This window comes from Piliocolobus tephrosceles, chromosome 14 (genome assembly GCF_002776525.5).
Source record: "Piliocolobus tephrosceles isolate RC106 chromosome 14, ASM277652v3, whole genome shotgun sequence".
Taxonomy (NCBI): domain Eukaryota; kingdom Metazoa; phylum Chordata; class Mammalia; order Primates; family Cercopithecidae; genus Piliocolobus; species Piliocolobus tephrosceles.
In genome coordinates this window covers 100,022,415-100,047,370 of record NC_045447.1, presented here as the reverse complement: position 1 = coordinate 100,047,370, position 24,956 = coordinate 100,022,415, and the positions used below count along the sequence as shown (strand labels likewise).

Below are 24,956 nucleotides of genomic sequence, written 5' to 3'. Positions count from 1 at the left end.
GCAGTGAGTGGAGATCATGCCACTGCACTCCAGCCTGGGCAACAGAGTGACACTCCATCTCAAAAAAAAAAAAAAAAAAAAAAAAGGTATTTAAATCCTTAAAAAGATGCGTCCTCTACTGCTACTCTAGAACTCTAGGTGGAGGCAGATTTCTAAACCAGTTCTTTTGTACAGGAATTACTGGTTTGGGTGGAGCATGGTGACGCTGCTGTCTCAGAATTAATGTAATCGTGCATCACACACTCCCTTTTGGACTCTGTATTTTCAAGGCCACTGTCTGCCTGTTGAAGATTATCAGTTTGATCCTCATGTATTTCAGAATCAAAATATCTAAGTAAGGAATTATATAAAAGTTGTAGGAATGTGTTTTACATCCCTTTTAATATAGCCACATGGTTAATAACAGCCTCATATTCAGGGTTTGGATTGCAGCAGTGCCATTTACTTCACTGCAAGTGCTAAATGTCCTCATCTTTAAAAGTGGGATAATGATGTAGTCTTCCTGAAGTTGTGAGGATTGTAGAAGTTAAGGCTGGGTATGGTGGATTACCCCTGTCATCCCACCACTTTGGGAGGCCAAGGTGGGAGGATGGCTTGAGGCCAGGAATTGGAAAGCAGCCTGAGCAACATAGGAGACCCCTGTCTCTACAAAAATAAATAAAATAAAGGAGTTAGTATTTGTAAAGCCTTCACAACAGTTACTGGCATAGCCAGTACTTTGCGTGTTATTATTTTAAGGCCATTGCCCCATAGGACCTGATAGCTTTCTATTTACATGGTTTAAAAAAGCAGAGAAATGGAAACTCGATTTTCCCAACGCTCCCTAATTTCACTAGTTGCTTGATGCTTTTCAAAGCATTTAGAACACTGAAAACAGCAAGGAAAGTCATACAGTAAAGAAATAAATAAAAAGCAACACCGAATTCGAGGTGTGCGTTATTCAAAAATTCGAATTGAACGCTCCCTTGCCATTAAACATATTCTTCGAAATGTACTAATTTTTTTTTTTTTTTAAGTAAAAGTAATCCTTACACAACCTAAGAAAAAAGCAGAGCATTTTCCTTTACCACTTTGAGATATGGGTGAGCAGTGGATGTTTTAAATGCTGGCATTTCTACAAGGTCGGCAATTAGGAATTCACGAAAACATTAATCACTCCGAAATATCAGAAAAACACTAAGAGCGTTACGAGGCCTCGGAGACTTTACTCCCCCTAGAAGCAACCGGTGAGCACCCTGGGGCAAAGCCGAGGTCCCGAGCGCGGGGAAGGCGACTGTGCCCGACCGCCGGCTCCGCGTCCCTCTCCGGGTGCGTAAGTCTGGGCTCCCGCGCCTCTCCCGAGCATTCAGCGCCCCGAGCAGAGAGGGTAACCAGAGGAGCGTCGAAGCCCGGAGAGAGAAGGAGCAGGCGCTGCTCTGGTAAGAAGCTCGGGCCTGGCCCCCGCGCGCCGGCGAACCGGCTATCCAGCGAGCCAGTAATCCGCCCGCGCTAAAGGGCGCACCCGGGACCCAGACCTGAGGCCCGACACCTAGAGGGAGTGCGCTGGGGCACCGGACTAGACAGGCCAGGCGGGGCCAGGCGCGGCAGGCGGGGCCCGGCAGGGAGGAGGGGCCGGAGCGTGGGCGGGGCACCGCGGGGCGGGGCGCGGCGCGGAGCGCGTTTCCGGTGTGCGCGGCAGAGCGCTAGGGCGGGGGCACAGTCGGCTCCCAATCGCGCACAATGAGACAGCGCTGAGCGCCGGAAGTGGGGCCGAAGGAAAACACGGAGAGGGAGCCCGGCCGGGATAGGAAGAGGCTGGGGACCGCGGCGAAGGTGGTGAGTGCTCCTGGGCGCCTTCTCCCAACGTCCCTGCCAGACTCGCCTCCGGGCTGATTCTCCAGTTGGTTTCCTGGACTCCAGAGTAGTGGTCCGGCCTGGCCCCGGAGGTACGTTGGTTCCATCCCCCGCCGGCTTCCTCGCACCAGTTTGGGTGACCGAGGAACCCCCAGGCCGGCAGAGACTGAGCTTTCGGGTTCGAGTCCGTGTTTTCACTTTTTGTCAGACTGCGGGCGCAGAAGATGGGATTTGGGTCAAGACATTCGGCTCTGGCCCCCTGGCTGGCCGGGGGAACCCTGGAACCCCATGGAGACAGCAGGTCACTTCCTGCTTCCTGGTCCCCACGGTGGCTTCTTGGCCAGGAGTGCAGGGACGCCTCCTCTTTCTCCACGTCGGTCTCAAAAGGGTGGAAACTAAGGCAGATCGGTGGTGGAGCGGTCAGATGGGGATTGAAGAGGAGTGTCATTCCTCAGGGAATTGCTGTTCCTGACAAAACCAAACTTGTTTGGGGTTGGAGAATGGGAATTGAGGAGGTTAGCTGGAGTTGTCCCTTGATCGGAAACCCAGCCCCTTTGATTACAGCTGCACCTTGGTTGGGAGCCCAACCCCTCCGTAACCTAAGCGCTCAAAGCCGGTCTGTCCAGAGTAGTGGTGGTGAAGGGACGGAAAATTGGAGTTGAAAGATGTAGTACTCCGTTCACGTAAAGTTTCGGTGTATAACACTTACAAGTAATTGCCAACTTAAAAAAAAAAAGACTGTTTCGGTAGTTTAGTAATAATATTGCCTAGGGATGAGGTTTTCTTTGAAGAGAAACGCTTTGTTACAGAGGAAAAAGGCGACCATACTTGGTTTGAGTAATACTCTACTATGCTACTGGAACCTATAGACGTTCTCTTATTCACAGATTTAATCTTCATGCTAAATAGTAAGTATTAATTTTCATGAAGACTGTTAGAGGACCAAGCCTCCCAACCTCTAGAGTATGGCACTGATTATTAAGAATGTGATAGAATTTTTACTTTAAAAAAATAGGGAAAGAGTTTCACAGGCTTTGGGCATCTGTACCATGAATGTGTTATTTTGTATACTTGTATGATATATTGTTATACAGTTTGATATTTTCCCACAATGCCTTCTTTCAGGTGCAAAGTAAGAAAATTGAAGTCAAAGACCATGGGAGATACAGTAAAACCTTATTTCGCGAAGCGCACTAAAGACCGGGGGACTATGGATGATGATGACTTCAGAAGGGGTCACCCCCAACAAGATTATTTAATAATAGATGACCATGCTAAAGGCCATGGCAGTAAAATGGAAAAGGGCCTTCAAAAAAAAAAGATAACACCAGGGAACTATGGGAATACCCCCAGAAAAGGACCATGTGCTGTTTCCAGCAATCCATATGCATTTAAAAACCCAATCTACAGTCAACCTGCTTGGATGAATGACAACCACAAAGATCAGAGTAAGAGATGGCTGTCTGATGAACATACTGGTAATTCAGACAACTGGAGAGAATTCAAACCTGGACCTAGAATTCCTGTTATAAACCGACAAAGAAAAGACTCCTTTCAAGAAAATGAAGACGGTTATCGGTGGCAAGACACAAGAGGCTGCAGAACTGTGAGACGACTGTTTCATAAAGACCTAACAAGCCTAGAAACCACGTCAGAAATGGAAGCAGGAAGTCCTGGTAATGTTTTCCAACTTGTCACATCACAACCTCAGAGTCAGCAATGTCTTATTCTTTTTCATCCAAATGAATTTTGTTACTTTCAGCAATTTTGTTTCAGTTTTTCATAGTTTCTGTTTTAAGAAGTGGTCACTTAGTGTGATTATTTTAAGGATTGTAATCATGATATTTGGGCAGCTTCAACACATTTCACATGTTGATCCCTTTAAAAGTTTACTTTGCCCCAAGGCTAATTTTACTTAAGTAAACATGTTTTCTGTAACGTGTTTTTTACAGAAGAGGGTAGCTATATGCCCCAGGGGACCATATCGTGATTGCTCAGTGGTTTTTGTGTTTTCAAAATTATGATTATAATTTTGTATTTGAATAATTAATGTGTTCATAATATAAATGACAAAATATAGAGGTTGTTTTTTAAAAAAACTTACTTGTTGATGTAAAAACACAGTATACACTGTGTATATCTCCTGCCATAGGAGATATATCTTTTGGGTGTAGTGTCAGTGTCCCGAGATGGATAATCTGAGATCTTTGTTTTTCAAAAGGGATCATGACAAACAGGTTGAGAAACAAGTTTAGAAAGTCAGAAATAGATTCAAGCTTTGTTGTTTAGTTTCAGTAAGACAAAAACTAATTTCTCAGTGCCCTCACATGCTTGGTTAATTGGGTAATATGTTTTTCTAAAAGTAAAAAGTAGATTTTGTCCATGTGGCAATGATTTCTACAAACAGGAAGGTTATTTTTATCTAATGGGTAATATTTACTGAAATGAAATAAAGTCACAAATTGGATGGAAAAAAATGAGACAATATCATAGTTTGAAACATGGACTTGTAAGTTTATTGACTGAAAGCATTTTTTAGTGGTCGTACAGAATGTGCTTCAAACTGGCCAGCACTGTTAAATAAATTTTTTTAGTTTAAATGCATTCAGGGAATATGGACACTTTCTAGATTGCCCAATGCCTTTTCTCTTCATGTTTTCTCACAGTGGCCAGTTCATACACAGGTTACCTATAAGGCGTTTGAGTTTGTGTCCCATGCATATGAATACTTAAAAGCAAAAAGGTCGTCTTTTATTTCTATAAGGTCTTAGGATAAAAATGAAAGTCTCAAGCACTTACTGATATTAAATGGGGGGAAATGTGCTATTTGATATTTTTTCTTTTTTCGTAGATTCTTCTAGTTGTCAGATCCATTTATTTATTTTTTATTTTATTTTATTTTTTGAGATGGAGTCTTGCTGTGTCACCCAGGCTGGAGTACAGTGGCGCGATCTTGGCTCACTGCAACCTCCGCCTCCCGGGTTCAAGCCATTCTCCTGTCTCATCCCTCAGAGTAGCTGGGACTAGAGGGGTATGCCACCACACCCGGCTAATTTTTGTATTTTTTATAGAGACAGGGTTTCACCATGTTGGCCAGACTGGTCTCGAACTCCTAACCTCCGGTAATCTACCCACCTTGGCCTCCCAAAGTGCTGGGATTACAGGTGTGAGCCACCGCACTCGGCCTGATTTTTTTTTTTTTTCTTTGAGACATTCTTGCTGTGTCACCCAGGCTGGAGTGCAGTGATGTGACCTCCTGTCACTGCACCCCCTGCCTCCCAGGATCAAGCAATTCTCATGTCAGCCTCCCGAGTGGCTGGGACTACAGGTGCACACCACCATGCCCAGCTGATTTTTCTATTTTTTAAAATAGAGATAGGGTTTCTCCCTGTTGGCCAGGCTGGTCTTGAACTCCTGACCTCGAGTGATCCACCCGCCTCGGCTTCCCAAAGTGCTGGGATTACAGGTGTAAGCTACCGCGCCTGGCCCTCAGATATTTTTAAATTGGAAAATTAAGAGTATATATCAATATCAAGTAGCAGAAACAGAATGAAGTGTTATAAAGGCGTTAAGTAGTAGGGAGACATAAAACTTAAATCTTTAAGCTAGGAATAGCTTACAGAATTATCTGATGCAGCACTCTGTTGTGATATATCAAAGATGGAATCACAATTTTACAAATCAGGCAGCTGCAACTCGGAGAGGTTAAATTTACACAGACCTGTTTATGCAGAGCAGTAAATGAGGAAGTAGAACTAAAATTGGGGACTCTGCTACTCTGGCCATTAACTCAGCCTCGCTGGACCTGAAATCCTGACAGCGGAGCCGAAATTTCTTGATAATTTCTGGGCTTTTAATTTGTGTTTTTCTTTGTTAAAAATTGTGTCTATTTAAGTGTTTCTGTATTACTGTGTCTAGGTGGGATGTGGGCATTTAATTTTGTTACCTGTAGTCAGTCTTGTAGAAGTTGATCTTGAAAACCATTTTACTTTATTATTATCATTATTATTATTTTTGAGACGGAGTCTCACTCTGTCATCTAGGCTGGAGTGCAGTGGTGCGATCTTGGGTCACTGCAGCCTCCACCTCCCAGGTTCAAGCAGTTCTCCTGCCTCAGCCTCCTGAGTAGCTGTGACTACAGGCACGCACTACCACACCTGGCTAATTTTTGTATTTTTAGTAGAGTCAGGGTTTCAGCATGTTGGCCAGGGCTAGTCTCGATCTCCTGACCTCCTGAACTGCCTGCCTTGACCTCCCAAAGTGTTGGGAGTACAGGTGTGAGCCACCGCACCTGGCTGCAAAGCATTTTAAAAAGAAAGTTTATCAAAAATTTGCAGCTGCACATTAAAAGGAACTATTTGCTGACCACAGAAACTTATGTTTTCTTATTTTATTTGTATTCTTATAAAAGCAACTAAAGAAGTTGCTTTTAAATGTATTTGAATAAGAAATTAATTTTGCTCTCTTTTTATTGGAGGTAATTCAAAAGCTTGCGTGTTTTCCCTGTATGACACACAGGTATATGCTTTCACAGTTATTAAGTAAAGAATTATTCAGTTTCTGTCCCTTGAAAATCTTCATATAGGAAGTATTAAGCTTTGGTATAACATTATTTACTTTAGAGAGATTCAACTGAAAGTATAAACTAAAAAGGATCTCATTAAAGAGATTGAAATTTCTTTATCAAAATTGTGTCTTAATAAGGAAGGGTCTTATTTAACAATGTGAGAAGATATAATGGAAATTATAATACATTTGCTTTTTGTTTTCCGCTAAATACAGTACTACCTTCTGTTTTTTTCAGCTCTACATTACTGCCCCTACTTTAGCCCTCAAATGTCCTAGATTGCCAATTTAATGTATTTGGGACATTGCCATTAATGATCTTAGCTGGAAAGCATCCACTCAAATACACATGTCCTTTGTGAACCATATACAAATAAAATATGAGAAACTTGGAATGCTGAATATAGGGAACTCTTATTACAATAAATCTGAGGTAAGCCAGGTAGTCTTCCTGCAAGTAATTATGAGAATTTTTCTTTTTCTCTTTTGTTTTTTTTGAGATGGAGTTTCACTCTTGTCAACCAGGCTGGAGCGCAATAGTGCGATCTTGGCTCACCGCAGCCTCCCAAACAATTCTCCTTCCTCAGCCTCCTGAGTAGCTGGGATTACAGGTGCCTGCCACCACACCCAGCAAATTTTTGTATTTTTAGTAGGGACGGGGTTTCACCACGTTGGCCAGAATGGTCTCGAACTCCCAACCTCAGGTGATCTGCCTGCCTCAGCCTCCCAAAGTGCTGGGATTACAGGCATGAACTGTCACACCTGGCCGACAATTTTTCATTGGTACCTAGCTTTACCCTCCAGGAGTCCCTCTGGTGAGATTTTGACCGTTTTTACCACACATGCCTGTGAAACTAGGTTTAGAAGGTTATATTGCCTTTCAGTGCTAGTCCACTCCAGATGTGAATGCGTATGTTCCAAGAAGGGATTTTAGTAATTTCTCTCCAGTTTTTATGTTGTTAGTTAGAAGGCTGAATTTCAGGATTTCATCCTTTTTTTGTTTGTTTGTTTTATAGACAGAGTTTCACTTTGTCACCCCAGCTGAAGTACAATGGTGCAATCATGACTCACCGCAGCCTCACCTCCTAGGCTTAAGCAGTCCTTCCATCTCAGCCTCCCAAGTAGCTGGGACCACAGGAGTGAGTCATCTTGCCTGGCTAATTTTTTTCATTTTTGCTAGAGATGACATCTCACTATGTTGCCCAGGCTGGTCTTGAACTCCTGAGCTCAAGCAGTCCCTCCCACCTCAGCCTCCCAAAGTGGAATTACAGGCATGACCCACTGCACCTGGCCCCATCCATATTTTAATCTGTATTTTTAGTCCCTTTGATTTAGCCATGTGTTCTTGGAGAAGTTATTCTCTTGAATTAGCCTTGTCCCCATCTGTACGATGGGGACAGCCAGTTCATTGTAATTACATCTGTACGATGGGGACAATATTAGTATTAACAGGATTGCTGTAGGGATTAAATGAGGCAGTACATATAAAGTGCTTTACATCTATTGCATAATAAGATACACCATCGTGGTAGCTGCCATTATCTGACAGAATTTCTGCAGCCATCCACTTTTGTATAAAAGCAGTAGGAGTTAATTGTGGTCTTTGGAGGAAGAGAGAAGTTACTCTTTCTAGAAAATGACAGCAAATGTAGTTATATGGAGAAGCCTTTGTGACCAGAAGAGAGGAAGAGTTTAAAAAAGAAATTCGGTTCCCTATCACTTACTGGCTTGCGAACTAACAGGGGCTTTTCTAAAGCATATTGCAATGTTATTTTAAATTTGTAATGAGTTTTTGCCTAAGAAACCTGTAATAAACACTGAAGTTAGATGCAACTTTTTTCGATAATGTTTACTAAATGAGCATGGCTATATCTCTAAGTAAAAGAAATGCTTATCTGAAAAAAAATTGTTTTCGACCAGAAATGCAGGCCCTATAAGATTATAATAATTTAATTGGGAGTGGGGGGGTATTAAAAAGGAAGTATTAAGGTAGCCCAAGGTAGCCTGATTTTCTGTTGAAACGACAACTTACCTTTTACTATTTTATTTGTTCAGTGTGTTTTGATTGAGTTTTTGAAACTGCTTTTCCAACGCTTTATTTTTTTTAATTTTCTCATATTATGGAAGTTGTTTGCAGAATTTTGTGATTGTCATCTCAGGTAGTTTTAGCACAATGCTTGCTTCCTATCCTTTAGAGCTCTCAGCAAGCTTTTTAAAAATTGGAGGTCCTATAAAAAATCCTTTTCAGCCAGCCAGTTCATTGTAATTGCCATACTAGTAGTCATGAGTTCCTCTGAAAACTTGATGGAGGAATTACTTCATGTAGGGCGTTTCAGTAAGTTTATATTTCCAAGCACTAATGTGTTACTAATAGTTTCATTTTTTAAAGCTCGATATAAGTTATCAGAACTATCTAAAGCAATTTTTTATCGTTTAATCCCACAATCACTTTAACAAGTTGAAAAGTTGTAGCTTTTAAAAAGGAACAGGATTATTTTTTTCATTATAAGGATTATAGAACTACTAGAGTTTATAAACAGATGTACTTAGAGAAAACTTTTGTTTCAATTGCCAGTTGTTTTTTTTCCTTTGAAATATGCTCAGCATACAGGCCGTTCAAAGAAGCTAAAATGAAAGTAAAGGTAAAATGAGAGATAGTTGTCCTTAGTAAATAAAATTTTGGCTTGGACTTCTTCATATTAATGGAGGGACCCAGCTTATGTGTTATCGAAGTCTAAATTTGCAAATAAATGATTGATTTTTCACTCTAGATGAGGATATAGTTGATTTCTGAGTCGTCCAGGGGTACATTGTCCATTTTGCCTTATTGAGATTGTTCACTTATAGAAGATAAAAGCAAATATGGGTGGTTTTAATGAGAGTAACAGGTGTACTTACAGATGTTATGGAATATATAAGATATATTTACAATATGTATTGTAATATATTAAATATAATAGAATTATACATACACTTGCCTATAATTTTTCTGTTGCTTTACTGTGCTCAGCAGTATACCAGGAAGAGATAATAAAGATCAAATTATATGACTGAAGTAGAATTCTTTTAAGTTTTCCAAAAAGATGATTTTTATGGATTAATGTCTGCAAGTGATGCACTCACTGAATACAATATTCAAGCATGTTGTCCATGGGACAGCCACCTTTCCTTCTGCTCTGCATTCAGATGGGATTTATTCTCTCACATGATTTAATACATACGTAAGATTTGCTTTTTACTCAGGAGTAGCATTATTTAATATTGCCGATAATATTTCTCCCCCCACTGAAGAAAACAAGAAGCAGAGGTCCAGACCTAGGAAGCCACGGAAGACTAGAAATGAGGAAAATGAGCAGGATGGAGACTTGGAAGGCCCTGTGATCGACGAGTCTGTGCTTTCAACGAAGGAGCTGCTAGGCTTACAGCAGGCTGAGGAGAGACTGAAGAGAGACTGCATTGACAGGCTCAAAAGGGTAACATCCTTATATATATATTTATTGGTTAGAACCCTGGTTTTGGCCTAAATTTTGTTATTAATTGAGTATGCATGCTGTGATCAATTAGATATCCTACTTTGGTTATCAGTATTTAAGCACTACAAGTTAAAAGTGATATCCAGTGTGATTTAATAGGATTAGGAGTCATTGCTATTGTACCTAAAATGACTGTTAGGGTAGTGATAAAGGGAACAATGACAGTAGCAATCTTAAAAGTGAAGAAGAAGCCAGGCACAGTGGCGTTCCTGTAGCCCCAATGACCTGCGAGGCTGAGGTAAGAGGATTGCTTGAGTTCAGGAGTTTGGGGCTGTAGTATGCTCTAATGGCATCTGTGAATAGCCAGTTCACTCCAGCCTGGGCAACACGGTGAAACTCCTGTCTCTTTAGAGAAAAGAAATTGAAGGGGAGATCATTTCCTGGCTGATTTTGTTTATCTGAATATTTGGTTTTACTTATGTCTCTCTAAATAAATCTCTTCAAATTATAGCGACCACGAAACTACCCTGCAGCCAAGTACACCTGCAGACTCTGTGATGTTTTAATTGAATCCATTGCATTTGCCCATAAGCATATCAAGGAGAAGAGGCACAAGAAAAACATTAAGGTAAATTGAATGTAACCCAAACAAGTCTGCTTACCTGTGAGTTGTTACTATTTGTCATCTCTGTGGCTTTCTTCTCCTTAAGGCTATGATATTGATAACTTTACTGCTTTATTTATTGAATATATTTGAGCCAAAATACATAATACTGGTCAGATGTATTTACTGGTTAATTTTGTGAATTTCCTTAAGGGCAGCATCAGGATATATGAAGTCATTGATAGGACCCAGGTATATGTCCTTATACTAGTATTAAAGCAAACAGTGTTTGTAAGTGCTGTTTTTAATATTCTTTCCTTACACTTTCTCCTTATGCCCGCCTATCCTCTGTTATCACTGATCCACATTATGTGCAAAAGGAAGTATGTATATGTTTGATAGGATGAAAAATAACACAGCTAAGATGAGAAGGGAGGGCTAAGAAAAAGAAAACTCTATAGGGCGTTGTCTTCGTGAATGGTAGAAGGTAAAAACTATGTGTAAGTCATTTTTAATCTCAACATTTGATCTTAAAAGGAGAAGCAAGAGGAAGAGTTGCTCACTACGTTACCCCCACCAACACCCTCCCAGATAAATGCAGTTGGCATTGCCATTGACAAAGTGGTACAGGAATTTGGCTTACACAATGAGAACTTGGAACAGAGGCTAGAAATTAAACGTATCATGGAAAATGTGTTCCAACACAAGTTACCAGGTATTTTCTAGATTTGTTTTTCTATTTAACTACCTAAAAGTACCTCATTCATTTCTCCTACCAGTAGTAATTTTCACCAAATAAAAATTTATTTCCCATGTCATGAAGCTCTCGTGTTTTCTGTGTTTTTTTTTTGTTTGTTTTTTGTTTTCCCTAGCTTTCCCCAAGGTAACAAGGACTTTCATATGCATTGTCATTCCATTATCAATTTTACCCTGTGTGTGAACTTTAAGTTGAATGCCCTGCATTATTGGGACACTATGGGACTCTTGTGTATATATTTGTTTGCCTTTCTACTCATCTAAATTGACACCATATTTTAAGTTAAAATCAAGAGAAGTATCCTGAAGTTATTTTCAGGTTATTCATGTCAAAAAAAAAAAAGATTTTATTTAACTGGACTGAAAAGAATTGCAGCATCTAAAATGAACTTTGAAAACCAGTTTTAATAAATTTGTATTGGATTTTATGCACTGTTGAGTTGATTTTCCAAGTTATGTCTGTCTTCTGCCTGTTTTTAACTTTAGACCTTTGGCGTGATAGGGAGGGGGGACAACTATTTGGAGTGTATTATATGAAAATTTAAGGTCAGATATGCTCAATACCTGACACAACTGCTGTCAATCCTTGATAGCAACAAACCCCACCCCACATCGTCCCCCAACCCCCCCTGGCCATTCGTATTTAGGTAAATGGTTGGAATAGCTTAATCATTCTCAGTCCTTGCTGTGCATCAGAATTACCTGTGAAATCATGGACAACTATTTTTACAAAGCTTGACAAGTGATTCTGATCCACAGCTAGGGTTGGAATCATTATTTGTGTTTTGTCACCTTATAAATCTTGAAACTATTTGTTCTACTGAAAGATCATACATATAGTATTTGTAACAGATCTACTTTCATAAGAATAAGGAAAAATAATCTACTTATTTTATTATATAGGTATTTCCTAAAAAGTCCATTGTAATTTTGATGATTTTTACTGTAAAATTTCATGTAAAAATGAATGTACTTTGTTGTGGAAAACTGCTAAAACCCAGCGAAATCACTTGAAGTTTAGCAAACCTTAAACAAACAAGAAAACCAACCCCTGATGAGAAAGGATACTATTTTGACATCATAGTAAAACATTGAAAATAAATACTATAATATAGACAGTGCACATACACACATACGTATTCCTCTGAAGAGTGAAGTGCCTGCTGCTTAGCATTTTAAATTATATCAGTGATATTGTAATTATTTTTCAAAAGTTTATCTATAGGGATTATGTTGTAGCAAATGCTTTTTGTTCATATTGAGAAATTCATATTAAATATGTCAAAAGATTATTTTTATTATTGTTTTAGTGAAATCTCTTTATAGTAAATTACACCTATGTGTGCATTCTAAAAGGTGAAAAGAAACGTTTGCGTTAGCTCTTGAATATACTATCAGGTTTATAAATTTAAACAAAGGCATTCTTTTTCAACTGGCACATTTTAAAAATTATTTTAAATAGAATTTCCTCATAAAATGTGACATTTAGATAAGAGTATTTTCTTCATAAAATACATGATAATGTAGCAGTTTGACGTTTTACAACTGACATGAAGAGTGGCTGTAAAGCTAAATCATAGTTGATGCAGCCTTCCCTGTTAAATTCAGTGAAGAGCAAAGAGCTACCGATTCCTATCCTTTGTTTATGCTAGTCTTGAATACAAGTTTGCTTTTTTGTGTAATTTTAATTGATGCTTCTGTTTCTGAAATAGCAGTGTTTTGTTATAACTTTTGAGAAGTTCTACTGTATTTATGACATTTATTTATTTATTTATTTATTCATTTATTTGTTTATTTTTTAGATTGTTCCCTAAGATTATATGGGTCATCCTGTAGCAGATTGGGTTTCAAAAATTCAGATGTAAACATTGACATCCAATTTCCAGCCATTGTAAGTACAAAATGAAATGCTGGCATTTTCACAGTGGTATGGAAATTCTTTCTTGCAAATGTAAACTATGAATATATTTTAGATATTTGAAGATATTTTAAGTGTAATGATAGCATCTGCTTGCCTTCAGTTTCAGAGCTTTTTTTTTTTTTTAATACTCTGCAAATTATCATACTTATTTTAGTCTGTGGATCTTTTATACATCCAACACTGGTTTTTCAACCAAGTGCACCTGATGGGGGTGTTTAGGTTCTGTTACTTAAAAGGAGTAAATTTTCTTGATAAAATCAACTTTCCAGTGGCAGAAAGGGAATTCAGATTTTAAACAGTATAGATATTTAAACATTTATGATCTGAAAGCTTAATTATCTCTGGAGTTTCCTCTTTTTGTATACCTATGTTATTAGAATAATTAGGCTTTTAAAGAATCACACCTAGGCTCTATTTCTGGTTTAAGCATGATTTAAAAGTATGTTGATGAGTTAGAATTTTAAAACTGGAGTGTAGCTGGGCATGGCACAGTTCTGTATTCCCAGCTACTCTGGAGGTTGAGGCAGGAGGATCACAGGCCCAGGAGTTCAAAGCTGTAGTTAGCTGTGACTGCACTTGAGAATTGCATGAGCCTGGGCAGCATAGTGAGACCCTATCTCTTTAAAAAAAAAAAAAGAAAAGAAAAAACCAGAAGGCACTTTAGTAGATTATCCATTTCTCTACTGGTAGTTCCCACAGGCCTGTTTGTAGATGATCTGTTTGCAGTTATTTGGATTGCTTGTTAAAAGTCCATATTCTGAGCTGGGTGCAGTGGCTTAACCCTCTAATCCCAGCTACTCGGGAGGCTGAGGTCAGAGGATTACTTGAGCCCAGGAGTTCATGAACAGCCTGGCCAGCCCCACCTCTCTCAAAACAAAGTCCAGATTCTGGGGCCCCAGAGGTTCTATTTTACAACCTCTTACTTCTTTCTATACCTGACTGCTGTAGCTACCTGGTAAACTACCCAGTAGACTGTTTTTTAACCTTAAATTCTGATCAGTGATTTACCAGCCATAGCAGTTATTTTATTTTGATCTGGTGTCATTAATTCATTTAGCAAATATTCACTAATCCCATTTGTATGGCAGACATACTAGGTTATAAAGGACAAAACAGAGATGGTTCCTCTTTATGGAACTCATCTAGTAAAGGAGATTAGTAATTACCTTGTAATTATAGTGAGAGCTGTGCAGGTAAAGGTTCAGGGATAGAAAATGACAAGGGCTGGGCAGAGATACAGCAGTCATGAAGGCCTCTTTGAGGAGGGAACATTTAAGCTGAGCTCTAAAAGATGAAAAGGAGCCTGCAGGAGAGGGGGAAACAGGGAGGAAAAGAGTTTCGGGCAGAGGGAGCAGCATTTGCAAATACCCGAAATCAATAAAGAACTTGGCATATTCAAGGAGCTAAAAGAAGGGTTGTGTAAGTGTGGTGAAGGGACCGAGAAAAAGAAGAGCAGGAGATGAGGATGGCAAGGTAGGCTGGGCTTGACTTGCAGAATCGTATAGACCTTGGTAAATAAGAATTTGGTTTTGACCGAAGGGCAGTAAGAAGTCATTGAGAGTTGTAAGGATACAGTTGATGATTTTAAATTGTTCTGGTTCTAATGCAAAACAAGGATTTTAAAAAGAAATGCAAGACTGACTCCAGAACCAGTAAACTATCTGTTGCAATGATATTAGAGTGAGAGGTAATATTGTTAGTTTGACAGACTTCCAGCTACCACTTTGAGACTTGTTGAGAGGCAAATTACATCAATAATTAGTTAATTATTAGTTGTGTAGTAGGTCTCTTGCCCACATTCATCTTCATTTGGTGTTGATCTGTCTGTCTTTGACTGACATATGCAAACAGCATAGTGAGCAAGTACTTTGGTAGCAATGTGCATTTCTCATTTAGAAAGGAATTTGGGGAACTTCGGATGAGTCTTATATCAGTGAAGCAAAATCACTTAGGAATAATTTCATGTATTCATTGATTTATTTCCTAGATGTCTCAGCCAGATGTCCTCTTACTTGTTCAAGATTGTTTAAAGAACAGTGGTAAGGCCAAATTCCACATTTTAAAATTTTTATGTTTATAATTTGGATATATCCTATCTCTCAAACTTTGAAAATAGCAAGGCATGCTTTTAAAATTATTTTTATGGGTAATATCCAAAGCAAAAAGCAAAGCAAATGCCCATGAATTATTAACTAAAGTCCTGTTAGTAGTTCTACTATGCAGAATAACCATTTCATAAGTAAAGCTTTTAGCTTGATGACATCGTCACTATTTATAAAGATTAAATGAATCCTAGATGTGACTAAGAAATGCAAAATATGTAAAATGTACTCTCGAGGGTAAAACTAAAGGATAATCTGTTTTTATCAATGATTAAAATCAATATTTTACCAACAGTGAATAGGTGTAACCCAACCCTGATTAATGAATCCGCAGTTGTGCCCATTTAGGTTTATCAGTTGTCTAATATAATGTCCAGCTTGGGGCTTTATGGCTTTTTGTGTTTTACATAGTCCTCATGAAACTGTCATCTCTTGAATTAGTCATCCCCATCTTCCTTGTTTTGGTTAAATTTTGTCTTCAATCAATACATATTTCGACACTGAATATTTTAGTAGCTTTTACAGCAACTTTGTTTTTAAATGTATTACCTTTATTTTTAATTGTTATCCATGTAACATTTGAATTTTCCGATCCGATGATGTAGTCACTTTTAATGAAACATTCACTTTACAAACTAAGGATTTTATATTAATGTGATAACTTGGTTTTTGAATATAATATTTTTTCCTTTTCAAGTTATTTCAGAGCATTATTTAGTAGTGGTCTTTCAAAAGACTCACAGCTAAGGGACTACTGGTACTTGTACTTTATCAGGTTCTGCTTTTAAACAAAGCTTTGATTAACCCACTTAATTTTTTTTTTCTTCTTTCCTCAGACTCTTTTATTGATGTCGACGCAGACTTCCATGCTAGGGTGCCAGTGGTGGTGTGCAGAGAAAAGCAAAGGTCTCATTTCTTTAAGCTGTTTATTTATTAACTATCAACTCACCAAAAGCACAAGTTCTTTACTACATCCAATTTTTAAAATTATAAGCTTTTTATTTGGTTATCACACAGGGTTCCTACTAACATTCTCCCTATACTTTTGGCATTTGATATGAAGGGGGAAAATCCTATTTTAAAAATAATAAAATGACTTAAAAGAAAAAATATAGGAAGGAAGCATTTCAGTCCATTTCAGCTTGTTAAAAAACAGCCTTATTAAATGGTTACTTGCCGTAATCACCTGTATTTGCCATCCTTTTTAGCAGCATTTATGGCAGTGCTGAGTAACAGTGTGACCTCTCGGGTTTATCTCTCTCCCTCCCTCTGTTTGAAAGTATTACTGTCACTACTGTAAATGGGTGGTTTATGGGCTGTAATGATTGTTCATTAGGCACATTCCTCCAGCTCTAGGGAAAACACTCTTATTGTTACAGAGATGAATCATGCTCCCATTTGAAACATTTTATAATATTTTCCTTATTTGCATTTCCCCCCCCAAAAAATTTTAATATTTGAAAACAGAATTATGGATCTGAAAAATAAAGTTTACTCAGAAAATAGCCACGATATCTTTTTTGTAAAGAAAATTTACTTTATTAAATGACCCATAAAGATGTAGTAAGTTTTTTTCACTTCTAAGCTTTTTCTTTTTGAAGTATTTATTATCCATGTATATTAGTTGTTGGCATAAAAGACACCTTCAGACCTGTATAACACTTTTTTCTTTTTTTCTTTCCCATCCTCATCCCTCGCCTCTCACCAGTGGTCTTCTCTGTAAAGTGAGCGCAGGAAATGAAAATGCTTGTCTAACAACAAAGCATTTAACTGCCCTTGGAAAACTAGAACCAAAGCTGGTTCCTTTGGTGATTGCGTTTAGGTACTGGGCAAAGGTAGGCTTGAGTTCTTTATTCATGAATATATTCTACATATAGTGTAAGCAGTATGCTTTAATTTTTACTTAATTTAATCTCCAGTGTTCAAATGCAAATTTATAGACATCAAAAGAGAAAGGCATCTGAATTTTGCAATAGAAACATGTACAGACAGAAGATTCAGTGTTTCTATTTCACTTTAACAGTATTGCTCAAAAGATCAAAATGATTTATAGGGCTTATTAAAAATCACATTTGTGGGTCAAATCTCAGAGGATAAGGCCCAGGAACTTACATTTTAACTAGTTTACCACAGTGGTTGTTAGGCAAAGGAAAGTTGAGCTAAAGCTTCTCATATCATATCCAATAACATACAGAGAGACTGCAAAAAATAGGAGATACTCTCTGATCTTGTTTACATTTCCATAATGTTTTAAATATATTTCAATTAAAATACTCAAACAGTAGAAGATTTAACATTCCCCCAAAATGTAAGGTTGAGTCATGATTATAAAATTGAGATTCTGTCGCTTGAACCCGGGAAGTAGAGGTTGCAGTGAGCTGAGATTGCGCCACTGCACTCCACCCTGGGTGACACAGTGAGACTCTGTCTCAAAAAAAAAAAAAAAATTGAGATTCTGTGTATGTGCTTTTAGAGATAAGCAAAAGCTTTACTGATTCAGGTATATCAATAACAATAGATACTTCCTGTTTCTTGGATCCTGAATGAACAAAGGATTTCCCACTCTTCACTGGGTAAATTATAATTATAATATGCTGTCCTTTGAAAACCACCGCCTGCTTCATCACTAAGTAGAATGTGCCTTTTTAGTTGTTATTTCCATTAGTGATGATGAGTTTGTCCACATTCTCTCCCCACACCAACCTTTGTGACCAAAGCATGCATATGCAAGACGCTATGGGTTAGGGTACGAGGACCATTGAACTGGCTTACATTTGTAACTGAACAAATATTTTTAATTCATTAACATGTATTCTAACCAAATGAATGAATTGACCATGTATATCAAAAAATAAAATAGGAAGTAATATTTTAGGGCCATCCACAAGTGAGTATGGTTAACAGGATTAAATATTTGAAATTGAAACTATCACTTAAAACCACAATATGTGGTTGCTGCAAAAGTGTAAGGAAGTTGTATATTTTATAACTGCTATTTTCATCTGAAGAATTACCGTAAATCATGTAATAAACAAGAATGAGGTTACAGGTTTTAGGCCAAATCGTGTAAATGACAAATTCATACAAAAAGAATGCTTAACTTTCTTTTCTCTTGTTTGTAGCTTTGCAGTATAGATCGCCCTGAAGAAGGAGGTCTGCCACCTTATGTGTTTGCCCTGATGGCCATTTTCTTTCTTCAGCAGAGGAAAGAACCCCTTTTGCCTGTATATCTAGGATCATGGGTATAAAACATTTTTTTGCTTATATATCTGAAGTGATTTTATTACAGGTCCACAATTAAATTTTGCATAATTTCAAAATCTAGACACCTAACCAGAACTGATATGGATTTATTTATTCTACTAGTATGAATACTCATACCTTTCACTGCTGAAATACTAATGTGTTTGATTTCAGTATGCTGCCCTATAACCTGCTTAGGGATATTATTACCTTTCTAGACTGCAAAATCTCTTAATTTTTGAAATATGTATGGTCCTGAGACAAACAAGAGACTGTGACCCTGTAAATTTACCATTTGGTACATTCTTTTTTGGGGTACAGTTTTCTAAATTGATACTTGACTTTACATATCACCTCCAGACAGACAGACTGTGGGAAGCATTTGGTACACTATAACTTACTTTCTGTTTCTAATCTATTTCTCCCCATAACCTGTAAAAAAAAAAAAATATATATATATATATATACACACACACACACACATATATATATAAACATTGAGATTGCTACCTGTACCACAAGTTGCAGAACCTAATAGTCATCTCTTGAATAATATTTTAACATTATTTTTAAGATGAATTAGAATTCATGTGATCACTCTTTCTTTCTGGATAAATTAATGTTGAGTTGATTTGTTCAAATAAGATTTAGGAAGAGACCATCTGAAAGAGTCAAAATGATATTAGCTCATCCTCTTAGAAACCTTATTTTTAATCCCTTGGTATTACCTTGATATACTTCTATGTGTAGAAAGACTCCCATTTTATAGAAAGACTCTTAGTGAAAAGCTTACTTTGACACATTGGCTATTGTAACTACTTTTCTTAATGCACACAGGTTTCTCTCCTCATTTAAGGAGTTCTTAACAATGGGTACACATCAAAAAATATATTTAAAGAGAATTTTTTCCTTATACTTAATAAGCTGAGATTAAGCAGGGACTTTTAGCTACCAGGCCCTGGGAATAAAGACTGAAGTAGAATAACTCACTTGTAAAACTATCCTGGCATAAGGGATTATTGCATGCTGTGTATCCTAGTAACCTAAAGGTAGTTCTCTTTGTGCCTGTAGTATTGAAATGAGAGAATTCAGAGCCATGAGAGGGTATCTCTACCAGACTACTGTCCTGGTAGAAAAAAGAGCAAGAGAACAAAGTCAACCCTTAGTTGATAAATAACTCTTTCCAGCACACCCAAGTAGGAATCTGTGAAAGTCTTTGAAGTTTTCCTGTCACCTTGATCTAGGAGAGACAGAAATTTAGGATAGGATCAAATCAGTTGGACTCCTGCACCTAAAAAAACCCTGAAACAAGTTGGATAAGTTGCCTTACTTGCTACCGTCTTAATGAGTGAGATCTGCTTTTTCATGTGTCTTGATCTTCTGTAAGTAGTCATCTGTCATTAACATGAGAATGCAGGAAAAAGAAAAATCTCTTCTGGTGATGAGATTCTCCTAAGGATACTTCAGGGTAGTACGGATACCCTTTCCTATGGCCAGCATATTATTTCCTTGTCAGTGATACTGGAAACTCTCTAAAGTGATACTCAATTTGATTTTGATTGGATCATTTGTTTATTCATAATTTAATGACAAAAGCAGGTATGTGGTGATCAAACACTGGATTGAAATCGTTGGATCCGTTAAGGCACGCTACCACCTGAACCAAAACGATCCTGTGGTTTTCAGCATTTTAAACTAGTTGGGAAGTGAAGAGAAAGGAACTAATATTTATTAAGTATCTTTATGCTAGATATTTTACATACATTATTTCTGCAGAAAATCCAATGAGGTCCTCATAATTATGTACGTGAAAGTATCTAAAGGTTAATTCCTTCAAAATATTTAAAGCACTGTGTATACTAGTCATTGTAGTAGTCCCTGAAGTACAAAGATAGACAAGACCAAATTCCCTGTCAAGAAGTTTAGTGTATTGTGCATGTGTTTTCTGATCTGTCTTTTCACAAATCTTTTAGTCATTCTGTCCCAGCCTACCCAGATCTCTTCCATGTTGGAGACTCCAATCCTCTCCGACCTTTATTCCCAATCAAAAATCCCATTTTATTGTCCTTAAATCTTGATATGATTGAGGTTAATCATAGTGAGTTGTGAATGAAGAATAATTTTATATTATGCAAACCCAGTCCTTAGCAGATATTCATACTTTAGAGATGCCAGATAATATAGTAGAAAAAAGGGTAATTTTCAGGTTTAACAGCACTGGGACTCATCTCCGTTTTGCCACTCACATCCTTGAGCAAGTTATTTAATCTCTGAGCCTCAGTGTCATACTGGACCTTAAATGAAATAATGAATGTAAAACTCCTGAAACAAGGAAGGAGAACAAATGTTATAGTCCTTTTCTTCTTCAGTAGAAAGTCAAGTTCTACTTATGGTGTGGAAGCGTGAACTCCTAATCAAGTGATCCTTCTGGAGGTAACAACTATAAACTCTGGGCAAAATACAGAAACAACAGCATGAATATCCTGCAGACTGAACAAATGCTAACAGGCTTTAGAGGGGAGTCAAAACTTGGAGCAAATGACCAACACAGAGTGAGTCTCCTGTTTTTCTCTAGCTCTACCCCTCAGGGCAGCTCTGATTTAAAACAAAAATCAGTCCTCTTCCTGGCCAGAGAAACCAGGGCCACCAGCAGATAAGGGGTACAGGAGGAGGAACTGAAAGGAAAGATAACAGAAGTGGACCCCTTAAAACCCTTAAAAAGAACCCTGAGTATAAAAACTCAGGATGTCTCTGGCCAACTCCTGAACCAGTTTAGTTTGGCGTGAAAGGAACCCGGAAGTCGTCACTCTCATCCTCACAAGAAAGAAAAGACTGAACAAACGGAAAATCAACAATCCTTTTTGGATGCATCAGACAGTTGATGTCATGGGCAAACCACTGCCCCCAAAATTAGAGAGCAGGGTAATACAGTGAAGCACAGCTTACCAGAGCAGAAGGCCAGGAGCGGAATCCTGCCACTGAAGCCAATACTAGGGTAGAAAAATTTAAAGTGTAATTGACAGAATTTCCCAAGGCTCAGTTTGGACAAGCTTGAGGGTTAAAAATTTGTTCCATGCTTAGGAGGGCTTCGTTAGACTTTTGTGTGAGTTATACCTCCAGGAATCCCACTAAGTTCTGAGGGTAAAGACCTGGGAAAAATCTCCCAGTGCTTCTGGCAGGATGAGAGAAAAGGTAGCCATTTAGAAATAATGTCCAGAGCATTCTTTTATTATTGAAAGCCTGCCCTCCAGAGGTACTATTTCACTGAAGCCTAACCACTTTGGGTTTTACTAGCCAGAAGGGAGGTACCTAACTCCATCCCTCTAGCCTTCCTTTCTCATCTAAGTAGGGGTGGTAGTAGGAGGACTGGGAAATACTTATGAAGGTCACAGTCTAGGGGCACAGGCTCACTAAAAGACTGAGACCTAATCTTAGGACTATACAGTGTTTCCCCTCTCCAGGAATCACAAGGTCTGAACTACAAGTCTCAGACCTTTTGTAAGAAGTCTTTAGGGAAACACAAAGGCAACAAGGGAGACAAAAACAAGGACACCAGAGGAAGTTTCAGCCACGACAACTGCAGAAAACAGTAAACATCCTAATTCCCAGCCAGATAAACAAAAGCTCATCCTAAAAGCCTGTTTACCCAGTACATCATGTCCAGCTTTCAACAAAAAATTACAAAGCATGCAAAATGGCAAAAAGCACAGTTTGAAGAGACAGCATGTATCAGAACTTAACTTGGATATGACAAAAATGTTGAAATTGTCAGACCAGTAATTTAAAATAATAATATGCTAAAAGCTGTAATGGAAAAAATGGACAACATGCAAGAATAAATGGGTAATATAAGCTGAGAAGTGAAAACTCTAAAAAGATTTAAAAGGAAATGCTAGAAATCCAAAAAATTGTAACAGAAATGAATAATGCTTTTGGTCTCATTAGTCTACTAGACATAGCCAGGAAAAATCAGTGAATTTGAAGTGACAGCAACAGAAAATTCTCAAACTGAAAAGTAGAGAGGAAAAAGGAAGAGAATACCTAAGAACTGGGTCAGTTAGTCAAGATTGAAACGTATGTATAATGGGAAGACCAACAGGAGAAGAAAGAGAAAAAAGAACAGAAGAAATAGTTGAAGGACTAATGACTGAGAATTTTTCAAAATTTTAATGCCAGACTCCTAAACCAGGCCTGTGTGGGGCAGACTGAATATAGTTAGGAGCCAAGGTTTAAAGAACTGATCCAAGATCTGAGCCACAGTGTACTGGACGTGTGATAATTTCCAGTTTGCCTAAACAAGTTAATTACCTGCTGCTAAAACAAAAACACTTTTTGGAGTAAAATAAATGATTCAAAATTTTAATAATATAATATTTACAATGTCTAAAATACAATCCAAAATTGCTCAAAAAGAGCCAAGAAAGTGAGACCTACTCTCAAAGGAGAAGAAAATGAACAAAGGCAAACTCCAAGATGACCCAGATGCAACCATCAAAGACATTAAAGCAGTTATTATAGCTATGCTTCATGACAGAGGAAATAATACACTTGGAATAAATGAAGAGATAGGAAATGTCAGCTAGAGAAGTAGGAAATATTCAAAGAACCAAATGGAAATTTTGTCTGAGTGGACAAACAGAAAACACTCAAATGTTAGACCTAAAACCAGTGATATCAGTAATCACCTTAAATATTGATAGACTAAATATCCCCACTAAAAAGCATAGATTACCAGAATTTATTTATTTATTTTTAACTTTCAGGTTCAAGGTACACGTGCAGGCTTGTTATACAGGTAAACTCATGTCACGGGTTTGTTGGACAGATTATTTTATCACTCAGGTACTAAGCCTAGTTCCCAATAGTTTTTTTTTTTTTTTTTTTTTTTTTTCTCTCCCTCCTTCTACCTTTAACCTTCAAGTAGGCCCTGGTGTCCATTGTTCCCTTCTTTGTGTCCATGAATTCTCATTATTTAGCTCCCACGTATAAGTGAGAACTTGTGATATTTAGTATTTGGTTTTCTGTTCCTACGTTAGCTTGCTAAGGGTAATGGCCTCCAGCTCCATCCATGTTCCTGCAAAAGACATGATCTTGGTTTTTTTATGACTGCATAGTATTCCACAGTGTATATGTACCATAGTTTCTTTATCCAGTATATCACTGATAGGCATTTAGGTTGATTCCACATCTTTGCTGTTCTGAATAGTGCTGCAGTCAACATTCGCATGCATGTGTCTTTATGGTAGAATGATTTCTATTTCTCTGGGTATATACTCAGAAATGGGATTCCTGGGTTGAATGGTAGTTCTGCTTTTAGCTCTTTGAGGAAAGTGTTCCCTTTTTGCCACAACCTTGCCAGCATCTGTTTTTTTTTTTTTAATTTTTAATAGTAGCCATTCTGACTGGTGTGAGATGATATCTCATTGTGGTTTTGATTTATGTTTCTCTAATGATTGGTGATGTTGAGTTTTTTGCATATGTTTGTTGGCCGCATGTATGTCTTCTTCAGAAAAGCGTCTGCTCATGCCCTTAGCGCAAACTTTTTAAAGGGGTTGTTTCTTTTTTTCTTGTAAATTTGTTCTTTATAGATGCTGGATATTAGACCTTTGATGTATGGTGTGCAAAAATTGTCTCCCATTCTGTAGGTTATCTGTTTGCTCTGTTGACAGGGCTGTGCCTTCATTTTAAATAAATCCCTTTCAGAATGAATTTTAAAAGCAAGACTATATTCTGTCTGGAAGAAATAAATTAAAATGTAAAGACTTATAGGTTAAAAGTAAATGGATGGCAAAAGATACAAGTTGTAACCAAATGAGAGAGGCTGTGTTAATATCAGGTGAGATGGATTTCAAGCGAACAAAACATGCCAAAGACAAAAGGGACATTTTATTAGGGTAGGGTCAATTCATTGGGAAGACCAAACAATCATAAGTGTTTGCACCTATTAAGAGAGCACCAAAATACATGAAGTAAAAACTGATGGAATCTATTCTACCATCAGACAAGGAGACTTTAACAGCCTTCATCAACTGACTGTGTTAGCTAAACAAAAAATCAGTATAGGCAGTATAAACTGATAGACAATACCGACTGCCTTGACCTAATTGATACTGATATTGATAAAACACTACACCCAAAAACTGGATATACATATTTTTTTCAAGTCCATATGATACATTCATCAAGGTAGACTACATGCTGGTTCTTTTTTTTTTTTTTTTGATTTAAGAGACAAGGTTCCACTATGTTGCCCAGGCTGGTCTCAAACTCCTGGGCTCAAGTGATCCTTCTCTCTTGGCCTCCCAGAGGAGGGCCTATGCTGGTTCTTAAAATAAATCAGTGCATTTGAAAGGATTCCATAGATTAAAGAGGAATTCAAGTGGGAAATTATAACATATTTTGAACTAAATAATAATAAAAATATAAGATATCTTAGCTTGGCATAGTGGCACACACCC

At 37.8% G+C, this 24,956-nt stretch overlaps 1 protein-coding gene across 8 annotated transcripts in view; it reads left to right on the top strand.

Annotated features, from left to right (window-relative positions):
* Positions 1-1,678: 1,678 nt before the first annotated feature.
* The window catches only part of TUT7 (terminal uridylyl transferase 7), a 64,782-nt gene continuing 41,504 nt past the window's right edge, over positions 1,679-24,956 (top strand). For 2 of the 8 annotated variants that reach the window (XM_023229548.2, XM_023229550.2), the window contains exons 1-10: positions 1,683-1,925; positions 2,959-3,509; positions 9,691-9,872; positions 10,384-10,500; positions 11,014-11,191; positions 13,035-13,123; positions 15,141-15,192; positions 16,092-16,161; positions 16,964-17,090; positions 18,378-18,497. In XM_023229548.2, coding sequence (XP_023085316.1) covers positions 2,990-3,509; positions 9,691-9,872; positions 10,384-10,500; positions 11,014-11,191; positions 13,035-13,123; positions 15,141-15,192; positions 16,092-16,161; positions 16,964-17,090; positions 18,378-18,497 — 1,455 coding nt within the window. In that variant the 5' untranslated portion in view covers positions 1,683-1,925; positions 2,959-2,989. Of the gene's footprint in view, positions 1,926-2,425; positions 2,742-2,958; positions 3,510-9,690; positions 9,873-10,383; positions 10,501-11,013; positions 11,192-13,034; positions 13,124-15,140; positions 15,193-16,091; positions 16,162-16,963; positions 17,091-18,377; positions 18,498-24,956 lie in introns of those variants that run through there. The other 6 variants (XM_023229546.1, XR_002735169.2, XM_023229549.2 and 3 more) reach the window with 6 other exon arrangements.